Here is a 17233-nt window from a genome sequence, read left to right on the forward strand (position 1 = left end):
ATATATACTTTTCAAGTAGGGTGGGAACAGGATGTGACGTAGAGAGGGTGGAGAGAAAAGTGACTGGTGAAAATCAGGTGTGACAAGGAGAGGGGGCGGAGCAGGTGAGAATTTTACCACTGAACCACCAATGCCCTGAAGGGAGGGTGGTACATAGTTAGTGATTTATGTAAATAGACCGCAGCTTTGAGTGGGATCAAACCAATCCCATACAGGCATACTGGTACTTAGTTAAGCAGGATTAGAGACAGAAGCCGGGGGGAGCTGGCATACTACCCAACAGGGGTAATTTCTCAATAACTGTAGTGCCAGTACACATAAGATTCAGGAGGCACTACTTTTTTGAACTCAGCGTAAGTGTGGAAAAGTGATATTTCTCTTCATTTCTCACAGAGCACTTAAAACTAAGCTGGAAAACAAGAGAAACTTTCTTATAGGTTGACTATCAAGTGAAGAGTAAAACTACGATTTAAATCACAGCTTTAAGATGAAAGATAAGCTGTATGAAGATAAATACTATTTTTTTAATTTCCAATTAGTGGTTTAATAGTGACTTAGAGGGCTATAAAGGTAAGTGGGTATAGTTCCACAGTACTCCCACCATCAATGTTGTCTGCCACCTGCCCCTAATGATATCCAGTATAGTTCTTTCAAGGTCTTAGGGATGGATATTTTTTTCCAACTTCAGATGTTTCAGTTGTCTATATTCCACATCTAAGTGAAACCACCCAGTAGCTGTTATTCTTCATTTATTTACTTCCTTTGCTAAGCAAACTCACCTCCTATTCCACCCATTTTGTCTCAAAGGACACAATATCATCTTTTAAAATTGCTGAATAGTACTCTACTGAAAGGCTCATAACTTCAGTTATGAATGCAGCTATGAATATGGGGTGCATATGTTTTTCCAAATAAATGTTTCCAAATAAATGTTTTCATGTTTTTCCAAATAAATGTTTTCATGTCTTTGGATAAGCGCCCAGGAGTGGTATCATTGAATGATATTTCCATTTTATTTGTTTAAGGATTCTCCATACTGTACTCCAATGACGTCTGTACCAGTTGCATTCCCACCAGCAGCAGCGTGGTAAGAGTTTCTTTTTTTCTACATCTTCTCCAGTATTTATCATGTCCTGTTTTGCTGGGGAAGGCCATTCTGACACTTGTGAAGTGGAATCTGAATGTGGTTTTAATTTGCATTTCTATAGTGAGTGAAGTAGAGCACTTCCACATATGTCTATGGGCCATATGTATCTCTTGTTTAGATGGAGAGATTATATATATGTCCATACCAACCTCTCTCATATTGTTTTCAGGGAACAAAACATTCACTTCAGTAGTTTTTATATTCACCTGGGATACATGTTCATCTTGGCAGTGTGCCAGAAATTTGGAGTGGAGGTTTTGCTCTTTAAAGAGAACTCTCTTCCTAATTTGATAATCACTGCTTCATACAAATCCATCTTGTGTCTATAATCTAAAATACCTTAAAATGTTTTATAAACTATCCCTTCAAATCTAGAGATCCAGAGAAGCTTCTGAGTCTACTTCCTATCTGCGGTCAATTTCATAAATTAATAAAAAGAATACTTGAAGCATCTGCCTTGATTTGCATAGCACAATTCACTAGACAGAATAGTAGGCTGTCTTGGTCCAGGAGGTGGCACAGTGGATAAAGCCCTGGATAAAGCTCATGGATAAGACCATGAGTTCCCAAGTTTAATTCCCTGTAGCGCATGTACCAGAGTGATGTCTGGTTCTTTCTCTCTTTCACCTTATCTTTCTCATGAATAAATAAATTCTTTAAAATAAAAAAGTAGGCAGCGGGTTAAGTGCACAAGAACCGGCATAAGGATCCCGGTTCCACCTGCAGGGGAGTCGCTTCACAGGCAATGAAGCAGGTCTGCAGGTGTCTCTCTCTCCCCCTCTCTGTCTTCCCCTCCTCTTTCCATTTCTCTCTGTCCTATCCAACAACGAAGACAGCAACAACAACAATAACCACAAAAAGGGCAACAAAAGGGAATAAATAAATACTTTCTTTAAAAAAAGTAGGGTGTCACCTTATTTTTAGTGGGATATAACTTATTCTGTACATGGCTGACATTTCACAGAAATACCCACACAAAGTGTCAAGAGAATCATTTAATCACATAGTGTACATGAGGAAATGGGAGTATTCTCTGTCACTAATAAGTGAAAGAAAGGTAGATCTCAGCTTGAAGGTAACGATAGAGTATTTCAAATAGAAGACAATGATTCTATAAGGAGTGAGTTCCTTGTCAATTAAAACATTTAGTCAGTGTGTGAACAGCCACCTAGCAGGCTATTGTACAGCGAGAACATATATATATATATATATATATATATATATATATATATATTTACATAACTACATTATTTTTCTTTGCATATCTGAAAGTAAATATAGGAATACATAGAATAACTGGTTGAGAAATGCACAGTTGTAATATTTTTCTGGATTCTTTTATGATGAGCACCAGTGTTGGTTTACTATTACCCAATATCCAACAGTTTATCAGGGAGAAAATCCCAGCCATAATTCTCCAACTATATTTCATATATATATATATACATATATTTAAAATAAAGTTAAATAAAACAATGATTTCTTCACTGTTGTTGTGTTTAAGGCCCAAATATTGAAGTGACAAAGTTAAAAGATAAATAGTTATCAGTCTCATAATTTATTGTTGTTGTGAAGCTTGATTGCTAACACTATAATTTGTATATTTATTTATTGGATACAGACAGAGAGAAATCAAGAGGGGAGGGGAATAGAGAGGAGAGAGAAATAGAGACACCTGACACCGACCATTTGTGAAGCTTTCCCTCTGCAAACCAGGGGACTGGGCGTCTGAACCAGGGTCCTAAAACATTGTAATATGTCGACTCTACTAGGTAAGCCATGCCTGACCCCAAATTCTTGTTCTTTTATGTCAGGTGTAAGCTAAAATAACAAATGAATATTACTATTTGACTTCTGCAGAAATTCAACAAGTAAAGGCTATAAGATATTATGGCAATAGGAAACAAACAAACAAACAAACAAAAACTGGAGCAAAATACTTCATTAGAAAACTAGCAAGATAAATGTATCCTAGTAAAATTCAGTGTGCTATGTTACATAGTAGGAGTTTTTATTGGAAAGGGTTAAAAATTCACTAACAGTTGAACAGGAACAGCAGATCTGCCTTGTACCTCTCTATGACCTATTTAAATTTATTATTGATAGATCTCTTTTCTGTCTGGAGAATGTTACTGGATTCTCAGGCAGAGAGACAGGACGCACTAAGGCTTTAATGTAGTAAGCAGTATTTATTATGTAGGTAGACCCAGCTGGACTTGTGTCTATGAAAGACTTGGCCCTAAGCAAAATGACACTTGCCCTTTTATACACTGATCACCTTTCTATAGTAACTCAGAGCAACAAGCTTTTGTTGTGTATAAAGATAATACAACTTGTTTGAGTTATTAGTACTCTTAGACAGAAGTAGCAGAATCTACAGCCACCAAACAACTTATAATTCTAGCAGTAGAAAGCCCTATTTATGCTGGGAAACAGGCCAGGGTTGGAGGGGAGGGAAGACTGCCACCAACTGTATTTTCCTTTAACTAAGATGTTAACCCTTGTTTTTATATTTCTTTCTTTCTTTCTTTTTAATTTTATTTATTTATTTATTTACTATTGGATGGAGATAGAAACTGAGAGGGGAGGGGAAGACAGAAAGAGAGAGACACCTGCAGCCCTGCTTCAGTACTCATGAAGCTTTCCCCCTGCAGGTGGGGACCAGGGGCTTGAACCCGGATCCTTGAGCACTGCAGTGCGTGAGCTTAACCAGGTGCACCACCACCTGCCCCCGTTTTTCTGTCTAAAAGTTAGCCCTTGCTTGTCTCAGCGCCTCTTAGAAAGCCTCTTCCAATTTTCTTCTGAGTGCACAGCAGAATCATCTTTATTTAAAGACCCTTTATGAAGTTTCAGGGTTGTGGTCACAGAGTAACAAAGACTGAGTCAACTGAATGAGCACACTGTGAAAAAGCAAATAAAATAAAAACACTCAGGGTGTCATGTTATAACCTATAAAATTTGAAGAAACTTGCTGAGAATCAGGTGTGTGCAAACAGGCATGTGGAAAGGGGTAGGAGAGAACATTATGAGACAGAAGCAGCTGGGACCAGGAGCTCTAGCTGCAGACCATAGGAAGTACAGGGAGTTATACTGAAACATGGACTCAGCCGCAGCAGCAGGCAACAGAGCTCAAACAGCTGAGACAGCAGTGTAGGGCAGCCAGAACCATAATGGAGTCTGAACAGAAAAAACACAGTTGGGCCCCAAGTAGCAAGGGCAACAGCACTCTCTTCACCCACTGTGGGTTTACCCAAACAAGATCTGAGCAACAGGGAGGACTCCCCTGCCCCCACCACACCACCACACCACCACATGTAAACAATATAACCACACTGCCACCTGTGGGCTGAACAGTAGAAACCACACTCAACGGAAACATAAACAAGAACACAATTGTCCAAAAAGATCACAAGACTTGGAAAAAAAAGGGGGGGGGGGGCTGAGTTTAAATTTAGAAAGCTCATTATAAAGGTGATTCAAGACTGCAACCATAAGATACAAACACAGATTAGGGAACTCAGAGATCTCATCACCAAAGAACTAAAAAAAAAAAAAAAAAAAAAAAAAAAATCACAAAAAGAACTCCAAAAGGAAATACTTGAGGTAAAGGAAATTCTGAATAGTACTAGGGCTTGTATCCAGAATAAATCAGATTGAGGAAACAATAACAGGGCTAGAAGATAAAACCACCACACTCTGGAAGTGTAAAACTGCTAAAGAAGGAGGGTTTATGAAACACGAAACAATTCTCTGTGAAGCAGCAGATTCCATCAGAAGAAAAAACATGAAAATTATTGGGGTGTCTGAGGATGAAAAGTAAGAGGCGCAGTGAGCATATTCAAAAATAAAATATTGCAGAAAACATTTCCACAACTGGGAATTGGGCAAAATTTAGATATAGAGAAAGCTGAATGGAAACCAAAACTACTGAATTCCAAACAGCCAATTCCAATAGACATAACAGTAACACTTTTCAAAAATAAGGGCAGGGAAAAAATATTGCAGGTTGCAAGGGAAAGGATGAAGTTGACATATAGAGGCAGAACTATCAGGTTATCACCAGATTTCTCAGCACAAATCCAAGAAGAAGGGAATGGAATGACACTGCACAGTATTAAGAAATAGGAATTATCAGTTATGTGGACTCTATCTTGCCAAACTATCCTTCCAGTATAAAAACCAGAACCTTCACAAGCATACAGAAACTGAAGAAATTACCACCAGCCCTGTCTTGCAAGAATTACTGAAGGAAGTCCTATAGAAAAAGAAGTAAAGGAACTCTAACTCCAAATGAGGTAGTCTCTGGTAGAATAGTAATGAGAACTCAAACAACAGTAACAAAAGGAGCAAACACATAGGAAAAGGGAGGGCAGAAAACACAAAGTGATCTGACCTATGTTGGTCATCCAAGGCCGACTACCAAAGACCTAGACATCATAACAGAAACTCTAACATCTCAATCTTTGCCTCTCCTTCCCTAGACCTGGAAGTTGAAGGAAAAATATTGGGTGGGATAGGTCAGAAGGAGAGGAAAGAATACTGGATGACTCCACATGTAGGTGGAACTTGGGAGACAGAAAGGGAGAACACAGGATGAAACTTGGACTGGGTGTGGTTGGTGTACCTCACCCAAGCAAGAGACTCTAGATAGGGAATAGAATATGGGGTCTGGAGTGATAGGGTATCTGGGTTTCTTGCTGGGAGTGAGGGGACAAGAGTATGTAGCAGATACCTGCTATGCATAACTAGGAAACCATACACAAGTATAGACAAATGTGCGAGAGTTCATTGACTCCTGCAAAAGAAATTTAAAAAGTGTACTTTTTTCATAATTGAGTATATAAATTTTCTTAAAAGTAAAATCATAACACATTTGTTTAGGTTGGCTTCTTTAAAATGATCTAGATAACTTCATTATCTTTCTCAGAGATCTGTGCAAGCAAGTAGCTTAAGAAATCACACTTGCTGGGAGTCGGGTGGTAGCACAGCGGTTTAAGCACACATAGTGAGAAGTGCAAGGACTGGCATAAGGAACCTGGTTCGAGCCCCCAGCTCTCCACTTGCAGGGAAGTCACTTCACAGGTGGTGAAGTAGATCTGCAGGTGTCTAACTTTCTCTCCTTCTCTCTATCTTCCCCTTCCCTCTCCGATTCTCACTTTCTAATCTAACAACGATGACATCAATAACAACAACAATAACTACAACAACAATAAAAAACAAGAGCAACAAAAGGGAAAATAAATATTAAAAAACATTTAAGAAATCAAACTTGTTTCTTAGCTCCTGACATCAATAATGCACTAATCTCAAGAGAAATGACTAATCTCAAGAGAAATGGCCTTGAATGGAAGATGCATGACCCAGTTCATCAACTTAAAGTGACTGCGTCAGAGAAATGCAGAAGACCAACACAGCATATAAACTATATACTCATGAGAAAACTTTATATAGTTTCATATATGGCAAGATCATTGTATTTGACAATTTCTGATAGTTATCCAGTAGAGAAATTGTTGAACACAATAGCACAACCATTTTAGTTTTTTTTGAGAAATCTCTCTACTGGGTTTCACGGGGGCAGGATCAGTTCACATTTCCACCAGCAGTTTAGAAGCGTCTTCTTTGCTCGATAACTTCACCAGCACTTGTTTCTGGCTTTTTACCCCTTCTTTTCATTCTCTCTTCCTTTATTTCCTTTTCTACAAATCACTTCGTTGAGGGAAACAACATAGTTTTTTACTTGAGCTTCTATCTCCCCACATTAGGTGTCTGAACACCACTCTTATCATCGATTGAAGCCTTTCTCCATCTTTGTGAACTGAATCCTCATTACTCTCTCATCCTCCTCCCTCTTCCTCCCTTTCAAGTCTTTGTCTCTGTTGAAATTATTCACAGCTAGTCTAAGTTTTCCCCTTTTCCCTTTCTTTCTCTATTTTTTTTCCCCTTGCCACCAGGGTTATTACACGGTTATCACAGGGGCTTGGTGCCAGCACTACGAATCCACTACAGAAGGCTATTTCTTCTTTTCCTTTTTTTTTTTTTTTTCCTTTTTATCTTACTAGATAGGACAGAGAGAAATTGAGTGGTGGTGGTGGTGGGAGGGTGGAGATAAACATCTGTAGACCTGCTTCACCACTCATGAAGCATCACCACTGGAGATGGGGAGATGGGGCAATGGGACTTAAACCCAAGTCCTTGTGTATGGTAATATGTGCTTCAACCCGCTGTGCCACTGCACAGAGCCCTCTTTCTTTGTCTCTCAAGTTCCACTTATGGGTGAGGCAGTAAGTATTTGTCCTTCTATTTTTGGCTTATCTCACAATGATTCCTTCAAGTGGCAAAGGAGATTTCATCATTTCTTACAGCCAACTAGTATTCCATTGTGTATATATACCACAAATCCCTTAACCACTCATATGTCATTAGGGATCTGCATTGCTTCCAAACTTTAGCTATTGCAAATAGTGCTGCTATGAACATAGATGTACAAAGATCTCTTTGGATAAATATTTTTGTGTTCACTGAATAAATCCTAGAACTGCTGGATCATGTGGTAAGTCTATTTCTATTTTCTGAGGGATCTCCAGACATCCCTCACAGGGACTGAACCAATTCACTTTCCCACTAGCAGTGTATAAAGGACTCTCCTTAAAATGTTTTTTTTAAATAAACTTTATTTTATAAGAGAGAGAAGAATTGAGAGGGAGAGTGTATGGAGAAGGAAAGACAGGCAAGAAGACACTTGTAGCATTGCACCACTGCTAGTGAAGTTTTCCTCCTGCAGGTGGGAGCCAGGGGCTTGAAGCCAAGTCCTGGGGCATGGTAACACATGCATATCACCAGGAGCACCACCACCTAGCCCACAAAAGTCTGCTTTTTTCTTTATCATCACTAGTGTTTGTTGTTTCTGGCCTTTATAATGTAGGCCATTCTTATAGTTATGAGATGGTATTACAGTGCTGTCTTGATTTGCATTTCTCTTATCAGTGAAGATAAGCATTTTTCCGTGTTCCTTGTTGGCCATCTATGAATCCTGTTTATAAAGTGTTTGTTCAGCCCTGCTCCCTATTTTTGATGAGGTTGTTTATTTTGCTGCTTTTGGATTTAGTGATTTCTCTGTATATATTGGATATGAGCCCTTTGTCAGATGTATGTTGTGTGAATATTTTCTTCCATTTGGTAGGATATCCTCTTGTTTTGATGATAGTTTCCTTTCGTTGTGCAGAAGCTTTTTCATTTGAAGTAATCCCATTTTTAAAAATTTTTTTGTTAAGCATATTTTAAAATATATTAATTAGGAACAAGCCCATTGATTTGATAATACTTGTAAAGATTTTAGGAAAGCACTTTTAACAAGCAATAATATGTTGGTGTAATTTTGTAAAGTAGACTTACTATACAAAGTTTATAATTACAAGAGAGAAGAAAGGAGGCAAGGTATAAGACTTTTTTTTAAGTTTTATTTTATTTATTTATTCCCTTTTGTTGCCCTTGTTGTTTTATTGTTGTAGTTATTATTGTTGTCGTTGTTGGATAGGACAGAGAGAAATGGAGAGAGGAGGGGAAGACAGAGAGGAGGAGAGAAAGATAGACACCTGCAGACCTGCTTCACCGTCTGTGAAGCGACTCCCCTGCAGGTGGGGAGCCGGGGTTCGAACCGGGATCCTTATGCCGGTCCTTGTGCTTTGCGCCACCTGCGCTTAACCCGCTGCGCTACAGCCCGACTCCCCCATAAGACATTTTTTTTCTTCTACACTGTGTAGAGTCAAAGCACCTATCTGAAACATCAAGATTTTGCTTAACATTTGTGGGGAATAACCTATGGACTATTTTATGGTTTCCCTCAGTGGAACTATAAAGAGAATCATCTCTAATTTGTTCCTTTTGTTGATTTATACATGTCCATAAATTCATGCTAAATTATTATGAAAGGTGCCCTTTTCATTGTCTTCACTTAGTAAAAGTCCTAAGAGTGAAATAATTACATTTAATTATTTGTAATCCTCTCTTCCGTGAATAACTATAATTGTCTCTTTCTTTCAAAGTATGTTTCATTCCAGGAGTCGGGCGGTGGTACACTGGTTTAAGCATATATACTATAAAGTATGTTTTATTCTTTATGTAAATTCAGTTATACACCCACTCCAATATTAATGATTCCATCAAATCAATTTTCAGCATATGATCTGTATTTCACAGACACTTCTTTAAAGTCACAAAGAATCTTTTCACCTAATATAAGTAACATGTCTCAAACTGAATTGGTTTCCTAATCTTCTGACATGTTTCCTTTCCTTAGGACATAGTAAGTTTCTTCTTCTTTGTTCATTCCATGCCACCCAGTCAACCAGTCTTTGAAAATTCACTTCTCTTTTGTTTTGACTTCTCAGGCTACTCTTCCCAATAACCCAAATTGGCTCCTCCTAATAAATTGTCCTTACCTAATAGTGGTAACAATCACAATAATTTCTAGCATGTCTAACACATGGTGTGTTAGACAAGGTGCAGTACACTTTATATTTATGATCTCATTTAATCTTTAGTAGATACTTAATAGAGGTGCTATCAGCATACCTCCAGAAAAAGATGTGGAAAGTGTATTCTATTTACACAGCTAATCCAGAGCAGGCTCTGGATTTAAGTCTAGTTTGAAGACAATGCTCTTATCCACTTTTTCTGATTTAGTAAACGACGTATCAAGGCCTAGTTGAATGTGTAAATTATTAAATGATGCCTTCCCAATCTTTTCCTTTGCCTCGGGGGATATATATGTATATTCAGTCTACCAGTCATAATATTTAACACAAATCATCAGATACATCTATTTATAAATGTAAATATACTCATATACACACATATAACTATTTAACATATATCTTATGTATTATTATATATTAGTCTACAGATTGTTATATGGATATAGAATTTAATCAATATTGTAAATGTTAAATATATAAATGTAATGCTCTAATTTAAAACACATCTGTTTCATTTATTTATTAATCTATTTAGAGCATCTACTAAGACCTGTGCATGTATCATTTGATGACTTCAGGGCACTTTCTCATTCACACAGAAAAGAAAGAGGGAGACAGAGAGAGGAGGAGGCATCCGAGTACTAGAGCTATCTTTCTAGTCCTAGGAACAACTTTGAAATTATAAATAACTTATTTAAGTAAAAAAATTAATTTCTAAATGGAAGTTGAAATCCACCTTGCAGAAATGCAATGGTGAAATCTTTTGGTTTCATAACAAGAGTTACAGAGAAAACATAAATATTATAAATGACAAAAACCATATCTGACCAAAGGTAAGGTTGTCTAAACTCCTTAATTCCAGAATGCAAGTATCTGTTTAGTGTAGAATTGATTTGATGGTGCTCAGAATATAATCAAAAACTGCATTTACTTATATTTATGGAAAAAAAAGAGTTGTCAACTAAAGGCCTGGAAGAAGAAAGTGGGACCCAAAACTTGCTGTTGTTAATTTAACCCAATGAGTCAGTAAGAGTAACATCAAAATATACATTAAGTGTTTTTCCAATAGATATAAAACCCACTTCAGCCTGTGAATAACATTATTAAGAAATTTTAAATAATTCAGGTATGCTAGTTATTAGAAGTTCTCTTTCTTTTTTTGTAGCTTTCTGATACAATATAATGTATTTGAGTATCTGAATTTCTTTTGGCCATGTCTGGGGCTTCACAGACCCAGGTCAAATTTTTCAGAATGAAATAAAAACCACAGCATGGAAACCACCCTCAAAGTGGTAGAGGCTGAGCTCAAACCTGAGTTGTATCCATGTAAAAGCAAATGAAAACCAGGTGAGGTATCTCACCAGCCTCTGAGTACTTGAATTCATTGCTCTTCAAGTTGAGTACAGCCTAGAATGTCCCTAGTAATGTCTACTGTGATCGTAGACTGAAAGTTCAGACTGACAGGGACTCAGAGGTCACACTGGCTCCTGTGTTAAATAGGGTATTAATATATATGGGCCCTGTGACAGACTGATGGGGTATGCCATTCTGACTTCCCTGAGCAGACAACCTCATTAATGTGTCCCTAAGTCTCACCTTATCAGAACTCTACTCCACTAGGGAAAGGTAGAGACAGGCTGGGAATATGGATCCACCTGCCAATGTACGTGTCCAGCTGAAAAGCAATTACAGAAGCCAGACCTTCCACATTCTGCACCTCATAAAGAATTTTGGTCCATAGCCCTAGAGAGGGATAAAGAATAGGGAAGCTTCCAATGGAGGGGATGGGACAAAGAACTCTGGTGGTGGGAACTGTATGGAATTGTACCCTTGTTATCTTACAATCTTGTTAATCATTATTAAATCGCTAATAAAAAAATTTAAAATAAAAACAAAAAAGAAAGTAACAAGCAACCTTCTTGAAAAAGGTTGATTATGTAAAAAAAAAAAAAAGAGTTCTGATAAGCTATAGTAATTTGGAAGTAGATTACATAATTGGGGAAGGTAAATAAAAAAACACAGCAATTTGGGGTTCTGTAGTATAGTCATGAGTCAAAGTTGCTTTGCTGGAACATCCTAGACAACATTATCCTTACTCATTATCCAAAGAGGTATGGGAATGCATACCAGGTAATTAATTTTAAAGTAAGAACTATATAAATCTTATACTAAAAAGTCAAAATTTGGACCAAGGGGCTGAGCAGTGGTAAAACACCACACCTTACTAGGGAAAGAGAGAGGCAGACTGGGAGTATGGACCGACCAGTCAACGCCCATGTTCAGCGGGGAAGCAATTACAGAAGCCAGACCTTCTACCTTCTGCAACCCTCAACGACCCTGGGTCCATGCTCCCAGAGGGCTAGAGAATGGGAAAGTTATCATGGGAGGGGGTGGGTTATGGGGATTGGGTGGTGGGAATTATGTGGAGTTGTACCCCTCCTACCTTATGTTTTTGTTCATTAATCCTTTCTTAAATAAAAAATTAAAAAAAAAACACACCAGACTTGTATGCCTGTAGTCCCAGACTGTTTTTTTTTTTTAATTTTTAAAATTATCTTTATTGATAGAGATGGTCAGGTATCAAAAAGAAGGGAAATATAGAGAGGGTGAAGGACACAGAGACACCTGTATCACTGCTTCCCCACTCAGAAAGCTTTACTCCTACAGGCGGAGACTGGGAGATTGAACCTGGGTCCTTGTGTGTTGTAACCTGTGCTCAACCAGGTGCGCTGCCACCTGCCTCCCCAGGTTCAATCTCTGGCACCACAATATGGCAGAGTTGAGCAATGCTCTGTATCTCTCTCAAAAATAAGGAAAGAAAAGATGAAAATTATTGTGAGGATTACGTCTATGACACCATACAACAAAGAACAGAGGATGTATTTACATTTTCTTATAAAACTTCTTCAGGAGTGAAGAAGAGTTTCAACAATAAGTGCTCTCAAATGATATTTTTTTCATTTTTCTATTATTAATTTTTATTATACTTACTATTTACTGTATAGAGGCAGCCAGAAATTTAGAGGAAAGGGAAGAGAGAAAGAGAGAGGGAGAGAGGGATATAGGGAGAGGGGGAGAGAGAGAGAGAGAGATAGAGAGAGGTCAAAGAGCCACTTGTAGCACTGTTTCACCATTTGTGAAACTTTCCCCATGCAAGTGAGAAATGGGGTCTTGAACCCGGTCCTTGGGAATTATAACTTGTGTGCTCAGCCAAGTGCATTATCACCCAGCCCCCCCACATTTTGATTTTTAAATGTTGCTTCATTGTTCATTTTCAGCTGGAATTTTCATGCTCATCCATTTCCAAAGATTAACTGCTCCACAATCAAGAACATTTATGTAATACTGAATGCTTGCTCTCCACAAAACATATTTCTTTCTCATTTGCTCACCCAAATTTAAAAAGAATCTGTTTTTACTAGATTTCAAATATCAAAGATTTTCTATTATCTGCAGTTGAGAGATATCAGAAAGTCTTACAATTGGAAAATGTTACCAGAATGCCCGTGGTTCACTCACAATTATACAAAAGCAGGATGCTACGCTTTTCAGTGTTTTCATTTTCATAAATGTGCTTTTTGATAAATTATGCTCACCACAACATGACTTGATATAAAGTGAGATCTGAAACATTTTACTATAGCTTTAATTGCACCTTAAATTGAATCTCCTTTTATTCACTTCATATGCACAATACATTTTAAAATAATTCAACTTTTCCAATTTAACTCAATTACTTAGATACATTTTTACCACAAACTTTAAAACATTAGTTTAAGTCTCATGTAAATGTTATATAATGATTATTAAATATTTATTATATCTATAATTTATTAAGATATATGAAATATATAAACCTAAATATAATTTAGAAAAAAATCAAAGTTGTGAATTAAGTCCTTCAAAAATCATCAATTTTCAGTAATATCAATAACATAATTGCAGTGAATGTAATTTAAAATAACCAAAAGATATAGCAAAATACAATTCTATTTCTGTTACATTAGCATTAAAAGTCACTATGATAGTATCCTTATGGTTACATAAAATTGTAACCTCATTAACATAACTTAAAAAAAAATCTATTCATTTCATGAGAGAAGCTAAGAGAAACCAGAGCTTGAACCAGGGACCTCATGAATGTAAGTCTTGCATTCTACTGCTGAGCTACCTCTGGTTGCAAAAAATAGCATTACGTTTTTCCCCCAGGAATAATGCTATATTTGATAGCTATTTCTTTTTTTTAAGTATTTATTTATTTATTCCCTTTTGTTGCCCTTGTTGTTTTGTTGTTGTAGTTATTGTTGTCATAATTGTTGGATAGGACAGAGAGAAATGGAGAGAGGAATGGAAGACAGAGAGGAGGAGAGAAAGACAGACACCCAGAGACCTGCTTCACCTCCTGTGAAGTCACTCCCCTGCAGGTGGGGAGCCTGGGGCTCAAACTGGGATCCTAGTGCTGGTCCTTGTGCTTTGTGCCATGTGTGCTTAACCCGCTGCACTACCGACTGACTCCCTTGATAGCTATTTCTAACAACAAAAACAAATAAACAAAATCTGAACAAAGGTCATGGAAAAATAGTTAACTATGAGAGTCATGCTATTTCACAGGCTACTAACCAACGTAATTTGACTAACCTGTAAGTACTATGGTTCAATGAGGCAAAGATAGAGGGAACTATTACTACTACTACTTTTACCACTACTACATCTCCTCCTCCTCCGCTTCATTCTCTTTTTATTGTCACCAAGATTATCTCTGGGGCTCTCCCTGTGCCTTGCCTGCCTGCCTGCCTCCTTCCCTCCCTTCCGCCCTCCCTCCCTCCCTCCCTTCGTTCCTTCCTCTCTTAAGACAATTAGAAGTAGAAAGTGCTGGAAAGAGAGAGAAAAAGAGTCCTGCTTCACCTGCTTCACCACTCATGAAACTTCCACTTGCAGGTGGGAAGCAGGGGCTCAAACCAGGTTCTCATGCATGATAACTGTGCTTAACTGGGTATGCCACTACCTGGCCCCAGAAAGTACTTCTTAAACTATGGTTATCTCAAAGACATAGAATGAATGACATAGTCACTACTACTTCCATCACAGAGAACATGGACCCAATACTTACCTTACACGGAGATGACTTCAAACAGCCTTTTGAAAATACTTCATCCTGCCATTTTGCTGTAATGACAAGGATGAAAACTACTTCCAGGGACCTTAGTACTTTTCTTTCGCATCTTCAATAAAAGTTCTTAGCTCTACTGCATATTAGAATCATCTGGTAAGCCAACAAACATTTGTAAGATAATTTTTCTATGGTAAACCTAGGGTACTGGTATGTCTAAGAGCTTCCCAGCTCATGCCAATGTGCAGACAGGTCTGTGAATAAATGACTTGTCTCCACCTTTATAGCCTAAATTCCTGTTTTCAGTTTTAGTCTTCTGTGACAAGCTCTATTAAGAGAATTTATAATTCTTATAGAAGTAAAACCAAACTTCTGGGGGCTGGGTAGTGGTGTACCTGGTTGAGCACATAAGTTACTGTGCACAAGGTTCAAGGGCCTGGTACCCACCTATGGAGGACCAGCGGATCTGCAGGTCTCGATCACACACACACACACCCCTTTGCCCCTCTCAATATCTCTCTATCCTATCAGACAGAAGGGAAAACGTAAACACAAACTTCTGAGCATAGGGAAAATATTCTCTATGTTCCACTCTTGCCTATCTTATTAGCTGTTTCTCCCCTTTTTCTTCACAAGTTTTACCAAGTATTTGTTTCCAACATGAATTCCTCAGCTTCCACACCTGAGGAATTTACTTACTTATCCCTAGTTCTGAAATGCTCGGCAGTAGTTATTTAATTATTTCCCCGGTAAACCGCATCTTCTTTATGAGGTCTTTTCTGACATCCATACCCCCACTCCTCTGTACAGTTACTGGGATTTTGTTTGTCTCTGTTTACTGACTAATCATGTAATGTTGTAATTTTAGAACGTATGTCTCTCTCACCTTTATTTTCTTTCTTTTTCTGAGGCAATTACTATATCACATTTGTCTCTGTATTCCCAAATTTAGCACTATGCCTAGCATATACTGAGATTACCTGCTAAATAAGTGAATAACATTTTTACTGCTTTGACTTATTATAAACAGAGCAAGGGAAACACACATTGGGTTCACTGATAAAGTTAGGTTATATGAAAAATTTCAAAAGGGTGGTCTAGGAAGTGGCGCAGCGGATAGAGTATTGGACTCTCAAGCACAAGATCCTGAGTTTGATCCCCAGCAGCACATGTACCACAGTGATGTCTGATTCTTTCGCCTCCTATTCTTCTCATTAATAAATAAAGTAAAAATATTTTTAAAATTTTTCAAAAGGTCTTTTGTACACTTAATATTTTGTAATAAATTATGATAATTCCTCTAAAGGAATTATCTAAAACTTTGAATGAAGTACTAGATGAATTTTAAACATGATTGTAGTAAAAGAAAAATACTTTAACTAGATCCTTGAGAGCACTCTCTTGAGTTTTCTCAAGCCAAACATTTTTGGAATCACAGCCAATAAATATTCACCTTAGATTCAGGAAAGGGAAGGAAGCCCACATACTGCCCACCACAAGTTGGCCTAATATGGCTTCTCCCATCATGTGACATCTGACCCCAACTCTCTGGTGAACGTGCTTACTTTGTATTTGCTTTCAGATCTTGAAGGGGTGGGAATATGTCCTTTTTTCTTAAAGGTTGTAAAGTGCTTGCACTGAGGACAAGGCTTCGTGCTGGAATCAATACGACCAAGTTCCAAGAAGTATTTATATTTGATGGAGTCTTCATGTGTTAAATTATAGGTAACTGTTGTTTCTTCCAGGAATTCAAAACATTCTGTGATAGGACATTTGATTTCTACTTGGCCAAGTTGCACCTGTGTGAAGAGCACATGGGAAAGAAATGTCATGAGTTATTTTTTTATTATTTTCATACAGAATTGTTGACTTCATTATTACAATAAATAACTATTAGTGTTCAAGATTCCTAACATCCTAAATGATAACCACTCCATGCCTATATTGGGCAGCATCAATGTAATTAATCACTAACAATGTTTTCAAAATGATTTAAAGTGTGCTCAAGCATTCTGATTTTATTTATGCAATGAAATGGACCTAAGTTACATGCTCAATAGAGAAACAAATCATTATGCTATCCTTCTCAAAACTACAACCACAAAGTATGCCAGTATTCAGTCAAGGTGCCAAGTGAAGTAACACACAGGAAGAAAGATGCTTCAATTTTTCAATCTTACAACTGAAAGCATTAAACTTAGAGAATTTTTTATTATCTTAAAAGGGCAAAAAGGGACATTTTGTAAAATACATAAACATCAGTTACATGAATTAGGAAATCAAATCAATCATGATGGTATAAAAAAATCCTTATGTGGCATGTTTGCTATTGTTATAATTTACAAAATAAATAAATCTTTTTTCTTTTTCTTTGCCTCCAGGGTTATCATTGGGGCTCAGTGCCTGCACAATGAACAGACAGCTCCTGGAAGCCATTTTCTCCCCCCTGCCTCCATTTCATTCGACAGGACAGAGAGAACTGAGAGGGAAGGGGAGATG

The 17233-nt window shown here is 37.5% G+C and overlaps 2 protein-coding genes across 3 annotated transcripts in view; one reads left to right on the forward strand and one right to left on the reverse strand.

Moving 5' to 3' along the window:
- The window catches only part of HDDC2 (HD domain containing 2), a 605961-nt gene that overhangs the window by 196288 nt on the left and 392440 nt on the right, over window positions 1-17233 (forward strand). The gene's annotated exons all lie outside the window — the stretch shown is intronic.
- Window positions 1-17233, reverse strand: part of RNF217 (ring finger protein 217) — a 130479-nt gene that overhangs the window by 36234 nt on the left and 77012 nt on the right. For both annotated transcript variants that reach the window (XM_060190508.1, XM_007536109.3), the window contains exon 2: window positions 16300-16533. In XM_060190508.1, the coding sequence (XP_060046491.1) occupies window positions 16300-16533 (234 nt within the window). The remainder of the gene's footprint in view (window positions 1-16299; window positions 16534-17233) is intronic.

Source organism: Erinaceus europaeus, chromosome 4 (assembly GCF_950295315.1).
Source record: "Erinaceus europaeus chromosome 4, mEriEur2.1, whole genome shotgun sequence".
Classification (NCBI taxonomy): domain Eukaryota; kingdom Metazoa; phylum Chordata; class Mammalia; order Eulipotyphla; family Erinaceidae; genus Erinaceus; species Erinaceus europaeus.